This window comes from Pipistrellus kuhlii, unplaced genomic scaffold (genome assembly GCF_014108245.1).
Source record: "Pipistrellus kuhlii isolate mPipKuh1 unplaced genomic scaffold, mPipKuh1.p scaffold_m20_p_7, whole genome shotgun sequence".
Lineage (NCBI taxonomy): Eukaryota > Metazoa > Chordata > Mammalia > Chiroptera > Vespertilionidae > Pipistrellus > Pipistrellus kuhlii.
Window position 1 is genome coordinate 38,919,718 of NW_023425573.1, and position 14,143 is coordinate 38,933,860.

The window sequence follows — 14,143 nt, forward strand, 5'->3', positions numbered from 1 at the left end:
TCTGGGAAGAAAGGCTTCCTGAAGAAGCCGAGTCCTGGACTCTCAGGGGCTGGTTCTTTAAAACGCATGGTCTCTCTGGAATACGGTCACAGCTGACAGTTTTTTAAATGTATGCTTTGATCTCTGGAACAGCCGCATCCACATGCTGCCAACCCCTCGGTTGCTGATCCCTGAGGCCCACCCTCCACGAAGCTACCGTTGACCCGGCCCACAGCCCAGCAGCAGCCAATTTCTAGAGGACCAGAGGCAGGATCAGAGGCCTCGCCTGCTGATTCATTTCCACACCTTTTTGAGCTCCACCCACAGAACAATGTGCAGAAGCATTTCCAGCCGCTCACACTGAATGCCCTCCCCGACATCCTAAAGCAGCTCAAGGAAATGAATGGTTCCCCCAGAGGCCTTTCTTTATACAAATGTAAAAATCCCGAAAAGTAACTTCCTAGACTTGTGCACCGCCTCGTGCTGTTCATTTTTTTTTCCTCCTGTTGCTTGGAATGAAAGGATGCAAATGATTCAAAAATAAAACCCCTTCAGTAATACATGACAATAACGCTAGTTTGGTGGCAAATGGTGGACCATAATAAGCAAATACAGGCATGGGGTCAGAACACACACACACACACACACCTCCCCCAATCATTTCCCTCCATAAAATGCTTGAATTACTTCTCACTGCTCTTGGGATAAAGGCCAATTTCCTATTGGGGCCCATAGGGCTTGCCCGTCTGTCCCCGGAGCCTCTCCAGCCTTTCACATCCCTCTCTCATAGCATCATCGGAAAGCACAGATATTTATATTACGATTCATAACAGTAGCAAAATTACAGTTATGAAGTAGCAATGAAAATAATTTTATGGTTGGGGGTCACCACAACATGAGGAACTGCATTAAAGAGTGGAGGCATTAGAAAGGTTGAGAATCGCTGATCTACTTTAACCTGTAGCATTCTTTACATCCCAACACAAACTACACTTGCTTAGGGCAACAGTCCCTCACCTCCCCATCTCTCCATGTATTGTCTCTGTAGCCAGTGGTCGGCAAACCACGGCTTGAGAGCCACATGCGGCTCTTTGGCCCTTTGAGTGTGGCTCTTACACAAAATACCACGTGCGGGTGCACACGTACAGTGCGATGGAAATTTCATGGCCCATGCACAGAAGTCGGTTTTCGGCCTGGATAAGTATATTTTGAAGAAGTGGCGTTTGAACACTCAAGGGGCCAAAGAGCCGCATGTGGCTCGCGAGCCGAGGTTTGCCGACCACTGTTTTAGGGTAAATTGAGTCCTACTAAGTGGACGTCCTTGTACAGGGCGTGGATTTAAAAAGTTAAGAAGAGAGAGGGGTGGACATGAAGTATGCATTCTGCTCGTGCAAATCAAAACTGGAGTCACATGGCATTAGAGGCAGCAGTCCTAATCCCCAGATTACAGTGAAGGGAATATATTCTTGGAGCCAACATTCCCGATTGTGGCAGAAGTAGGCACTCTCTGGTCAAGCTAGTTCTGGGCTACCGCTCTGGAAGTCATTCCTGGAGGCCCAGCCTGAAGCCCGCTCCTTGTAAGCACCTAATCCTCTATAGTAAATCTTTTTCTGCTTAAACTATAAAGTGATTTCTGTTACCTGCACAGAATCCTGTCTGATGTTATATGGTAAAGTGCCTCAGGGCCTATACACTGCTACGGAAATGTAAGTTATGGTTACTCATCCCGGTCCCAGAGCCATCACTTGGAAATGTGGCCCGGAAATAGCTCTCAGCCATTAAATGTGCAGACTCAGGAAGAGCAGGCAAGTGGCCATACCCATGAGACAGTCTCTCCGGGCCAACAACCATTTTAAACCAAGAATCCACACCTGAAACATGGAGGTACCTTGAAGTGTCATTTTGGGATCCAGCTCCCTTCTACAGTCTTGTTTCCCCCTCTCTGAAAAACAGGAAGTCTGGAGTTTGCAGTGTGTGGCATTTGGGTGAGGGTTTTCTAGAGTTGAGCATTTCCTAAAGCATGTCCAGGAAAAGCCAGCATTCCTTCATCAGGTGGAAATCCCATGAGTCACTGGGAATGGCTCACACTTACCATTCCCCCTTTGGCAAGTCTATCCTCATCCTTGATGCTTGCTCATCCTGCAGTCATTCCCAACCCAGAGAGGCTCTCGGTGCTGCTGCGGTAGGGGCTGCTCACTTCCCTCACATTTTCCCACTGCGCAGGGCACACAGACATCTCAGCACCAGGTCATGCCAGCCCTGGCTCAAGCCACTGAGGTGACAGCGCAGAGGTCGTGCTTCTTCAGCACATTTTTCCTCCAGCTGTCTACAAACTCTTGGCTCAGCTACACAGAGCTCAGCTGGAATGCCCTGGGTGTGGCATTCATGAGCCTGAATGGAAAACCTGAAGCCCAGTGGGGAGGGTGAGGGAGACAGTACAAACATCACCTAAAGCAGCTGAGGCCTCTGATTGTTTCTCCATCTCATTTTACCTCTCCTGAGAGGCTTGTGGTGACCACCTGCCAGGATGAAAGAGGCTCCGCCAGAGAGGCTGGCAGAGAAGAAGGGATGAGTGACAGATGAAACACACAGAGACTTGGAGATGTGACTTACGAGAAATGGCAGGGGGGAGAGAAAAAATAAAACACCACCTGATAAAATTGTGTTTCTTGCTGGCCCGTGTAGAAATGAACTTGTATCCTGGTAGGTGGGAAATTTCCCTTTTTGATGCAATAGGGAGCTCGCTCATCTGTGTTCTGGATGAGACTGGGTACCCTAGGAGCAGTCTTTTGGGAATCGCTCCTCACACAGAGTTCAGGGCCCAGCTGCCTTTGGGGAAGGTGTGGCTGAGCTAAAGGAACCCCCACATTCATCCTATTTTCATCTAGAGGAGCCCCAGCCATATTTGTTTTATATTTTTATTGATTTCAGAAAGGAAGGGAGAGGGAGGGAGTGATAGAAACATCAACGATGAAAGAGAATCACTGATCAGCTGCCTCCTACACAGCCCCTACGGGGGATTGAGCCCGCAACCTGGGGATATGCGCTGACCGGGAATGGAAGCATGACCTCCTGGTTCATAGGCTGATGCTCACCCATACTGGCCGACCCATATTTGTCTTACATGTTGGGCTTCTTGAATGATTCCACTTGAGGAAAGGGATATATCTGGTTTAAATATTTTTACTGATTGATTTGAGGAAGAGAAAGAAACATCCATTTGTTGTTACTCTTATTTATGCATTCATTTGCTGATTCTTGTATGTATCCTGACTGGAGATTGAATGTGCAACCTTGGCATATTGGGACAATGCTCTAACCTAACGGCCAGGGTGTGACATATTTGGTTTAAAAAAGAGGAAGACCTGGTGAGTCTCAGTCCTGTGGGCATGGGCAAAGATGGCTTGCGTGGCAGCCAACCAGGACAGGTTTATTTGTATACTAGGGGCCCAATGCATGAAATTCGTGCATGGTAGGGTCCCTAGGCCTGAAGGGTGATCAGGACCAATTGGGGCCTTCTGGCTGCCTGCTGGAGCCTTCCTTCATTCCATGCTGCCCCCTGGTGGTCAGCGCATGTCATAGCTAGCAATCAAACTCCCAGTCTCCCGGGTAGAACTCCTGAGGGAACACTCTGCATATTAGCCTTTTATATATATAGATACCCAGCTTATTTAAATAAAAAGAACACCATCTCAGAGGGCAGGCAAATCCCCAAAAGTAAGGCTGTTGAAATCCTACAGCTACAGAGATTCAAGATGTCTGCTCAGCAGTTGGACTTAATGCATTTCTTGAGAAAAACAAAATGTACTCCAGAGAATGGAATCGTGATGCTCAGTACAGGGGCAGAGTCTGGGTTCAACTCAAACAGGACGATGGCAGCCTCTGTCTTGTACAGTTCCCATCGCATATGTCAGTAATATTGTATTTAGCCGAGATGATTCCTAAACTAAAAACAAGGACACAAAGAATAAGTGGTTGTGACCAAACTCTTCAGCAAAGAGAGGGAAGTAAAAAAGGGAAAGGAAAGAAGAAGAAGTGACTGGGCATAACAATCAAGTCTGACATACTGCTGTAAGAGACATGGATGGAGGTTTCTGATTTGTGTCTGAGAGAAACTGAAGCTTTTTCTTTGTATCATTTAACTGAACTATGAACATTTGTGCCTCCCAGCTTTAGCATGACAGTTGACAATGAAATAAATTCACATCCAAAGTTTGCATCTAGCTCTTATGTAGTATAAAAGAAAACTGGTTTGTCTTTCAATGCAGGTTTTGTGGAAGAAAGCAGCTTATTTTTAAATGATAATGGCCTCTATCATAAGTTACTTGAAATCCTGTATCTGTGCTCTATGTAAACACATTGAGATAAATGAGCTTAATATGGTTTGAAACACATATTATTCACCTTTTAAGCTAATGAGATAACATTAAAAACTGACAAAATAAATAAATAAAAAGAGGAAGAGCTGGAAGTCACTGGTCTGAGGAAGAAACACGAGGAAGCTTGGTCCTACCACTACTTTTCTAGGCAATTTTAGCAAGTTATTTCACCTCTCTGGGCTTTAGCTTCTTCAGCTGGATACACGAGTGCCAAGCTCATGAGTTCATTGCAAGGTTTCTGTGGGGGAAGGGGTCAAAGCCTGCACCTGCCTGCAGCAAAGTATTACTGAGAGGTCTCCTGGAAAGTACACGCTCTAAGAACGTTAAGCAATTGTAACTTGGACCAGTAATGGTATCTCAGAAGCTGAAGGTACAGTCTCAGTGGATTCCCTGCTGCATTCAAAGAGGAGGAGTCAGCAAAGAAAATGAGGAGAGCTATGGAGCTAAAAACCTATAAAACATTGGGAGCAAAGTCCTTCTGGTCTACACCATGAAACAACACAGTCCTTCTGGTCTACACCCATAAAACATAGCATGAAAATCAGGGGTTTCCCCCAACTCAGCTGAGAGGCCAATTCAGGTCAGCCCATTGAGGGACTCCCACAGAGTACACAGAATAGGCAGGGCAGGGTCAGCTCAGTGTGGCCCTGGGCTTTGCAGGCAGCGGCAGTAGCAAGTTCCCAGATCTCTTTGGGCATCAAGCATTGAGAGTCAGAGAACCCTCACCAGGAGCCCTCAGCATTGGCTCCTCAGGAACCCTCACCACTGGCTCACCAGGAGCCCTCACCACTGACCAGAGTCACAGCAGGATGGAGAGGACAGTATTCAGGGCCACACATGGGCTACCCTGGAGACCCTCAAAACTCAAGAGGATGATCTCCAGGGAGGCAGAAGGACCTGCCTCTGCAGGTGAGGACAAAGCCTGAGAAACACAATACCGATTGTTGCCTTCCTGTGAAAGCCCCAGATGTTTGTGGCCTGGCAAACGTAGGTAACAAACACAGATGCAGGCAATGGTTTAAGAGAAGAATATGAAAATGATCCAAGGCAGATTATGGTTAATGCTGTGCCTTCCCCAGGTCACACAGATGTAATTACTGGCACATGGTAAGAAAAGAAAGACTTTCCCTGGGTTTGATAGGGAGGCTGCGCAGGAGAGGTTGGCTCTGTCTGGGCCTTGCAGGGTGAGGAGCATTGAAAAGCTTCCAGGCAAAGAAACGGCATGAGCAAAAGCACCACGGCAAACACTGGAGATACTTTCTTAGGAAACGTTGCAGGCCTAGCCAGCATATCAACCAATAAAGTGGGAATATTACCTAGTTTCTCAAACTAAATAAAATATTAAAAGTTCATGTAAAAGGCTGGGAAGGTTTAGGTTTAGAGGATACATAAGCCACATTTAAGTCTACAAAGCTCAAGCATATTAAAGGGTTTTACTTTCCCCTTAAGTGTCTCCTCCACCCTGGGGGCTGTTTCTGCATAAATGCCTTTTCGAAAATGTCTGTCTCCATGACTGCTGGCCAGGGCTACCCATTCTCTCTTTGTAGCTCCCACCCTCTTTCTCTCCTCTCTGTCCAACACAGCTGAAGGAGTGGAACTTTCCAGAATTCTGGAGAACTCTGCTGGCTGTACCTTGAGAGAGCTCCTGAGTGCACCTGTCAGGTTATTTCCACGATGACGGAAAGGGGGAGGCATTGGAACGGAGTAACCATCACTCCAAATAAATGGAAATGGAAGCACTGCAAAGTAAAATAGCTGCAAATTTCACATGTCATTCCCCATTCACAAAGACTGTTTTTAGACAACATAATAATCCACTACAACATTTATTCTGTCTGCAGGATTATTACAGCACAATTTTACCTTTCCATCTTCCATGGTGCAGGGTGATTTCTTTAACAGTCATTCTTTGTCGTTCCCAAGTTTGGGGGTCAGACTAATCCAAATGATGACTTGGGGATACTGGAGACGGGTTGTTGGCAGCCTAAAAATTTATGGGAGATTTTCATACCTTCAGCATTCCCACACAATTTCAAATGAATGCTCTCTAACTGACCTTTTCCTTAGCATGACCGAGGGTTATTTATGTGCTCTGTCTCAGGCCTACAATATCTCCCCTCTAGCCATCTCCCCAGAAAGTTCTCGCTCTTCCAGGAAGCTTTGCTTGACCACAGCAACTTACATTGCTCTTTCTCTTTTTAAAACCCGTATGGTGTCATTCAGCATGGGCCACTTGGAAAAAAAATACCCTAAGACAGAAAGTCAAGCAATTGTAACTTGGACCAGTAATGGTACCTCGGAAGCTGAGGGTACAGTCTCAGCTTGTTGATATGTAAAGAACAGAGATCAGCTCAATCTGATTATTTCGGGTGGGGTGCTGGGGGCTAGGGATTGTTATTGCAAGAATAAATAAAAGGTAAGGAATAAATAAAAGGCAAGGAGGAGTCAGGATGTCACAGGATCTGATTGACACTGAGCCATGATACAGCAGTGCTCATGGGATGGGAACTAAAGCCTCAGGGTGTTCGGAATTTGAGGTGTCTTTTAAAGACATTAGCAGCAGAAGGTCTCAAGCTCCCCTCTGCTGCTGTTACTCTCCATACGTCTGCTTCTTTCCACACCTCCCCAGCTGGACTCCCCTGCTCACGCACAGTTTTGCTGGCTTCTGAATACAGTGATTTATCTATGGTTTGGTTGGCCAGGTCCTGGAACTACCATTTAGCATCCTTTGACATTCTTCCTCTGCTACCAACTGGCAACATGTTTCGAACTTCAAATTCTAAGTAAGAGCATCTGATTTGCCAAAATAAACTTTTGGGGCCAGGCCATATAGGTCATAGGTAGTCAATGACTTAGCTGGTCTTAGGTCCAGTGGTCTATCACTAGCTTGGAGATGCTGAGAAATTCTCCATATAGAGACCCACCAGGGATTTGGTGAGGGTTCTGAGATTACGTTTGATATTCAAATTCCAAGGGTGGTAGCAGTTGTAGGCTAGTATCTGCATGGGTCTTCTACACCCCCAGACCAGAGTAGGGGTGAGACTGAAATGGTCTCCTAAAAACCCCTCAAAAAAGACAAAGGGCCATTTAAAAGAATGCCCATTTATGGTAGACTGGAGGGGACTTGTGCTATTTCAATTCTAGTATAGAATAGGATGTATACATTGGCACAGGCTGATGAAGCCAGAAACTTACAGGCACGGATTACCTGTAGATGAGTGAAGTTAATGTTAGCCAGGTTTCTCCAGAGAAACAGAACCAATACAATATATAAATAGACAGATACATCTAAAAGGATATTTATTATAGGAATTGGCTCGTGCAATTATGGAGTCCAAGAAATCCTACAGTCAAAACTGGTTTGGCTCAGTGGATAGAGCGTCGGTCTGCGGACTAAAAGGTCCCAGGTTCAATTCTGGTCAAGGGCATGTGCCTTGGTTGCAGGCACATCCCCAGTAGGGGGTGTGCAAGAGGCAGCTGCTAGATGTTTCTAACTCTCTATCCTCTATCTTCCTCTCTGTAAAAAAATCAATAAAACATATTTTTAAAAAAGAAAGAAATCCTACAATCTGCTATCTGCAAACTGGAGACTCAGAAAAGCCTCTGGTATAATTCAATCCTAGTCCAAAGGCATAAGAACTAAGGGGGGAGGAGGTGTCAATGCTGTAGATGTCATTCTGAGACGGAAGGACCAGGGGTGTCGGTGCCCTAGGTCTAGAGATCAATGACCCAGCTCAAGTGAAAAACAAATTCCCCCTTCCTTCACCTTTTTGCTTTATTCAAGCCCTCAATAGTTTAGATAATGTCAACCCACATTGGTGAGAGCTATCTTCTTTACTCAGTCTACCAATTTGGTGCTAATCTCTCCTGGTATCATCTCTGCAGAGACACACAAAAATGATGTTTTCCTAGCATCCTTTAGCCCGGTCAAGAGGACACCTAAAATTACCCATCACAGAACCCCATCTAGGAGGGGATGTTGACATGTAAAGCAATATATTTCAAAACAGTACAAGGCATTGAGGTAGCACAAGAGAAAGAGTGAGTAATCCTCGAAGGGGAAATGAAATTGTGCATAAAATGTAGTAGGCAAGGAGAGCAAGACATCCCCGGCAGAGGTATCAACACGGAGGAAGGCATAAAGAGCTGGAGTGCAGCCTGCTCTGGGTCAGTTATTATAAAATAGGAAGGGAGTGGAAGTAGAAATTGAGCCGAAACCGGTTTGGCTCAGTGGTAGAGCGTTGGTCTGCGGACTGAAAGGTCCCAGGTTTGATTCCAGTCAGGGCCATGTACGTTGGTTGCGGGCACATCCCCGGTAGGGGGTGTGCAAGAGGCAGCTGGTCGGTGTTTCTCTCTTATTGACATTTCTAGCTATCTATCTCTCTCCCTTCCTCTCTGTAAAAAAAAATCAATAAAAATATATTTTTTTTAAAAAAAAGAAGAAGTAGAAATTGAGGCTGCAGAGAGGTATACAGGGACCAGATCATAAGACATTTTCCTCAGAAAGGATCTTTCTACCAGAGTTTTTAAGGAGAGAGGTTGAATTTTTTTTTTTCCTTTTAGGACAATTACTGTGGCAGAAATGTGGAGGACATATTAAATTGAGGAAAGTTTAGAGGCAGGAAATGCAGAGAACATATTAAGGAGAGATTTGTTATAATGCTATTAGACTTGTACCCAGCATTGACAGGGGAAATAAAGAGGAGAATAAGGATTTGGAAGACCAAGTATGTAGAACAAGTTTGGGGGAGGGAAGATAATGAACACAGGTTAGTACATATTGGGTTTAAGATGCATCAGGGCCACCCAAGTAGGTATTTCCAATAAAGGTTTTTGGACAGACGGTCCTGGAGTTGAGAGAAATTGGAGCTGAAGATAGAAATTTGCAAGTCCTGTGCATCTAAGTGGAGGCCAAAGCCATGAGCTTGAAGGAATCACTGAGGATGGAGGGTGGGAAGCAGAGGAGAAGAAAGAGGAAGATGGAACGCTGGTAGTAATGCCAGTAGATTATTAAATCCTCTATGTTATCTTCCTCCTGTATTGTTATCCCTGGCTCTTCAGCCTTCCCTATCCCAGGCCACTGTGAGCCTACTCAGTGTCTTTGTGCAAGTCAGACAAGGGCATACCCTCTGGGCACTCGGCTTGGCAATCTCGCTTTGTGTAAATTAGATGAAAGTGCCCTTCCTTTGGGCTGAGGCAGACTCGGATCAGTGCAGAGCCAAGTAAGTGGAGCCAGGCTTGATTCACCACCTCAGCCTGGCTTCTGCACAGCGCACAAAGTGCTCAACCTTACCAGGCACTTCAGGGCCCCGCCCAACCAAGTCTACACGAGAACATTCCAGACAAGGGCTGTAAGAAGTACCTACAGATGACCCTTCAATTTCCTTGTAGTTTACATTTTTGAAAGCAGCATTTTATTTCCTCTCCTTGCATTAGACTATGATCTGGCAAGTTTTGTTAAGGATGGTTCTTTTTTTTTTTTTTTTTTTTTTTTTTAATTGATTTCAGAGAGAGGAAGGGAGAGGGAGAGAGAGACAGAAACATCAATGATGAAAGAGAATCATTGATCGGCTGCCCCCTGCACACCCCACACTGGGGTTTGAGCCTGTAACCCTGGCATGTGCCCTTGACTGGAATCGAACCCAGGACCCTTCAGTCCACAGGCCAACACTCTATCTACTGAGCCAAACTGGCCAGGGCAAGGATGGTTCTTTAAAACTGTCCCCAGCTCTTACAGGGTTAAGAAATAAAAACATCAGACCAATATCTCTCTCACACACACACACGTAATTCTTGGTCCCTGTCCCTGATTCTAGTGAAGAAAGGCCACAGAATCTCCCTTTCAAAGGATGGCAGCTCTGTGATGCCAGCATCTTCAGACCCTCTGGCTTTACCTTAGCCTGCTCCCAGCCACAAGACGCACCCAGCACCATATCTCTTTCAAACCTTTCTTCAAAGCATCTTCTTTCTTGCCTTTGTTCTCTGTCCTTTGGGGATGGTCTCTTTTTAAAAAAATTGATTTATATTATTATTGAACATAATTGAAGAATTCTCTAACTTTGAGATCCAACAGTCATCTTATCTAAAGGGATTTACTCGTGCTGCATATCGACATGGAATATGCACATTCTAACCCTTCAGGCAAGGTCCATATTTCTGCAGATGCTCCACCATGTTTAAAATTATGGTGTAATTTCATTTCACTGATTTTATTAATAACAAATTTCTGATGCAAATTAGACTCTCAATTGCCTGGGGTGGTTTTAAATTAAAAATAAACATTAGAGGGAACTTGCAAGAAGACAGAACAATGGAATCAGCAAACTTTGGAATTAGAAAAAATACATTTAAAAAAAGAAAATTGAAAATAAAGGGGGGGAGAGAAAGGCTGTCAGTTGCACTGAATATAACAAGACTTCAGTTAATTTTATTGAATTGCCAACCTTACATGGGGTCTAAATAAAAGAAACTTACTCATAGTTCTACCAGCCACCAAATTAAATTTGTATTTCTGTGTTCCTTTCTAGTGTGTGTGTGTGTGTGTGTGTGTGTGTGTGTGTGTGTGTGTGTGTGTGTGTGTGTGTGTGCACACACACACGCGCTCGCACACGCACTGGGTTCAAGTTTTAGTACAGACCGTAGCTAATTTCAATAGATTTCAAACCTGTGACATGAAACTGAATTCAAGTCAATAAGTCTGAATTCAGCATTTAATATCATTTAAATCTCATCCATAGCGAGAGCTATCAGGCAAGTGTTGTTCTGTAGAGTTTATTATCTCCTACAGAGGTGTATTAGACACCAAAGCAAGACAAACTATAAAGGAGGCAGCTTCTAGGAGAGAACACCAGCATTGGGAATCAGGAGCTGTGAGCTCTAATTATTTCTCTGGCACTAACCAGATATGATCTTAGGCAAGGCTGCCTCCGTCTCCTCATCTGTAAAATGAAGGGATGGGACTTGATCAATGGGCTGCAAGAAGATGCTGGGGCAGGAGGCGTGGTGCTGCAGGACTGATCTCTGCCCATCTATCGCACTATAATCAGAGCAGCTCCATCTTCATCTATTTTCCATGCCCAGATTCTGAGTCCAATGCGTCTGACAACAGGACAGATCATGTGCTTTCAGAGCTATTTCAGAGAAGCAGGAACGTAAGATCACCCTGCTTATCAGCAATCCAGGCAACCAGCATTCAGAGAGGGTCAAGAAGGCAAGAGCAGAAAGGGAAAGCCTCATGGGGGAGGCAGGGCTTGGGCAGACCTTGAGGGAAGGCAGTATTTGGAAAGACAGAGGGAAGAGGGAAACAGAGCACTGAGGAAGGGCACAGTGGTGTGTCCGGGCACCCAGAAGACAGGACCCACTTGGGCTGGAGCCGGGCCTGGGGGGCAGAGAAGATTGTAGAGTTGGATAGAAATAAGGGCCTGCGTGCTAAAAGGCAAGTAGATAAATACAAAGTTGACAGGGTAAGATCTAGTGAAGGTTTCTGAGCAAGGGATTGACATGCTGAAATTGGTGCATAAGAAAGATTAGTCTGTCAGGTTTTCACAAGGCAAACATTTATTGATGCTTATGAGGTGCCTGTAGGCGCTGAGAATACAAAGCCGGAGAAGGCAGCAGCTGACCTTGAGGAGCCCGGCAGAGGGGAATGCAGAATGGGTTGGAGAAGAGGAGAGCCCGAGGTGGGACTGTACTAAGAAACTGGAACGGAGAAGAAAGACGGACAGATAAGAACCATCACAGAATAAAAGCTAACAGGACTTGATGGCTGGCTGACGGTAACACAAGGAGAAGAATAAGTAACAACTTAGGACACTTCTTAATCCTGGAGCTCCAGGCTAGCTTCCTCTTCCTCTTGGGGCCACAGCTAGAACACTTCCCCAGCCTCCCTTCCAATTGGGTGTATCATGTAACTGAGTTCTGAGCAAAGATTGTAAACAGAAACCATGTGTTCCCCATCCAGGCCTGGTCCATGAAAACCTCCCACATGTGCTTCTCCATCTCGTTCCCATCTCCTGGTGAACAAAGAGGGCTCTGTGCCTGAAAGACGAAGTCAAATCCACAAGACTGGAGAAGACCTAGGTCCCTGAATGACTGCATGAAGGCACCTGCCAAACAGGAACACCACTTGGGTTTCACATGGCTTGTTATGGTAAACTACTGACATTCTGGGCTCATTGGCTATGGTGGTTAACAATAGTCATGCCATTTTAACAAGAAATACAGGAAGTTGAGATGGGTTTAGAGAATGAATTAATAAATTCATTGTTTCATTGGGGGTTGCTTTGCTTTGAGGTAACACAAAACCTGACCTAAACAAATTTAAAGGGGGATAAAAGGTTATTGGCAATATTTCTAACTTTAGGCAGCTTAGAAGGTAGCCTTTTCCACAGTTAGGAGTTTCAATCTGATTGGTCCAATGTAGGCCATGTGCCCCACCTAGGAACTAATCAGAAAGCCAAGCAGTGTGATTCCCCGGTTGACTTGGGTGGAGTGGCATGCTTGTAGGAGGAGAACAATAAACTCTGCCCAGAGCAAGGGTAAGGTGATTCCCCAAAGGGAAGTCAGGGTACCACAACTAAAGAATGTCGGGTATTAAAAAGCAGTAAACGTGCTTGACTTTCTGTTATGAACATGCCTAATTATCTGGAATATCCAAATGAAGAGAACTTTGCAAATGGTTTGAAATATAACATTCAAATGTAGGTAGAACAGAACCAGGCGTGTAGTTTAATCCAGGCTGCCTGAAGAAGAGATTTCCTTCCTTTTTTCTGACTTTCAAATCATAGAAGATAGACCCGGGGGGAGAGAGGGATAATAAAAGAATTCCTTCTAGGAATCCCATTTGATAAGATGGCTTCATTGTGTCCCTTGCCTCTCCTTTCTCCTGGGTCTTTATCTGAGAAGTTTGTGAAGTAAAAAAACATGTGTTAGAGACACAACTGAGGAATACAATCTTTTTATATATGATCTATCATATCTAATTTTGGCGATTACACTGAAAACCTCCCACTCCCACAGGCTTTTTTAAAATGTGTTTTTCAGCCCCTTTCCCCAGCTGCCGCTAAGGTGCTCGGTTCTTCTGAGGAAGCTCAGGCCGAGTTGGGGTGAGGCCCTCACTTCATCCGGCGACTAGCACCGCTCCCGGCAGCGCTCGCCCAGCACCCACCCTCACCATGGCCTCCATGTCCGAGCTCGCCTTCATCTGCTCAGCCCTCATCCTGCAGGACGACGAAGTGACGGTGATGGAGGATAAGATCAATGACCTCGTTAAAGCGGCTGGTGTAAATGTTGAGCCTTTCTGGCCAGGCTTGTTTGCAAAGACTCTGGCCAATGTCAACAATGGGAGTCTCATCTGCAATGTAGGGGCTGGTGGACCTACCCCTGCAGCTAGTGCTGCACCAGCAGGAGGTCCTGCCTCCACCGCTGCTGCCCCAGCTGAGAAGAAAGTGGAAGCAAAGAAAGAAGAATCTGAGGAGTCTGATGATGACACGGGCTTTGGTCTTTTTGACTAAACTGGCTCTTTTGTAACACAGTCAATAAAAGTTGACCTCTGTTGAAAAAAAAAAAAAATGTGTTTTTCAGATTCCATCGATGAGGGCTGCCGAGTTGAGTCGCACAACTCCACAACTCCAGAGACAAGCTTTCACTGAGAATTCAGAGGAATATGCCACTGTATTTGTACAATATACTGTATTCAGGCATTCACATAAAAAAAAAAAAAAAAAAAAAAAAAAAAAAAAAGTCTTTACCTGGACATAGGAAATCTGACCATGATCTCTTCCACA

The 14,143-nt window shown here is 45.2% G+C and overlaps 1 protein-coding gene across 1 annotated transcript; it reads left to right on the forward strand.

Moving 5' to 3' along the window:
* Positions 1 to 13,391: 13,391 nt before the first annotated feature.
* Positions 13,392 to 13,914, forward strand: LOC118709802 (60S acidic ribosomal protein P1-like). Its single transcript, XM_036422081.2, has one exon. It carries the CDS (start codon positions 13,532 to 13,534, stop codon positions 13,868 to 13,870), a length of 339 nt encoding a protein of 112 aa, XP_036277974.1. The 5' UTR covers positions 13,392 to 13,531; the 3' UTR covers positions 13,871 to 13,914.
* The last annotated feature ends 229 nt before the right edge of the window (positions 13,915 to 14,143 follow it).

Excerpts from the sequence above, each read along its gene's own strand:
- LOC118709802 (XM_036422081.2), top strand. The coding sequence starts at position 13,532 with ATGGCCTCCATGTCCGAGCTCGCCTTCATCTGCTCAGCCCTCATCCTG.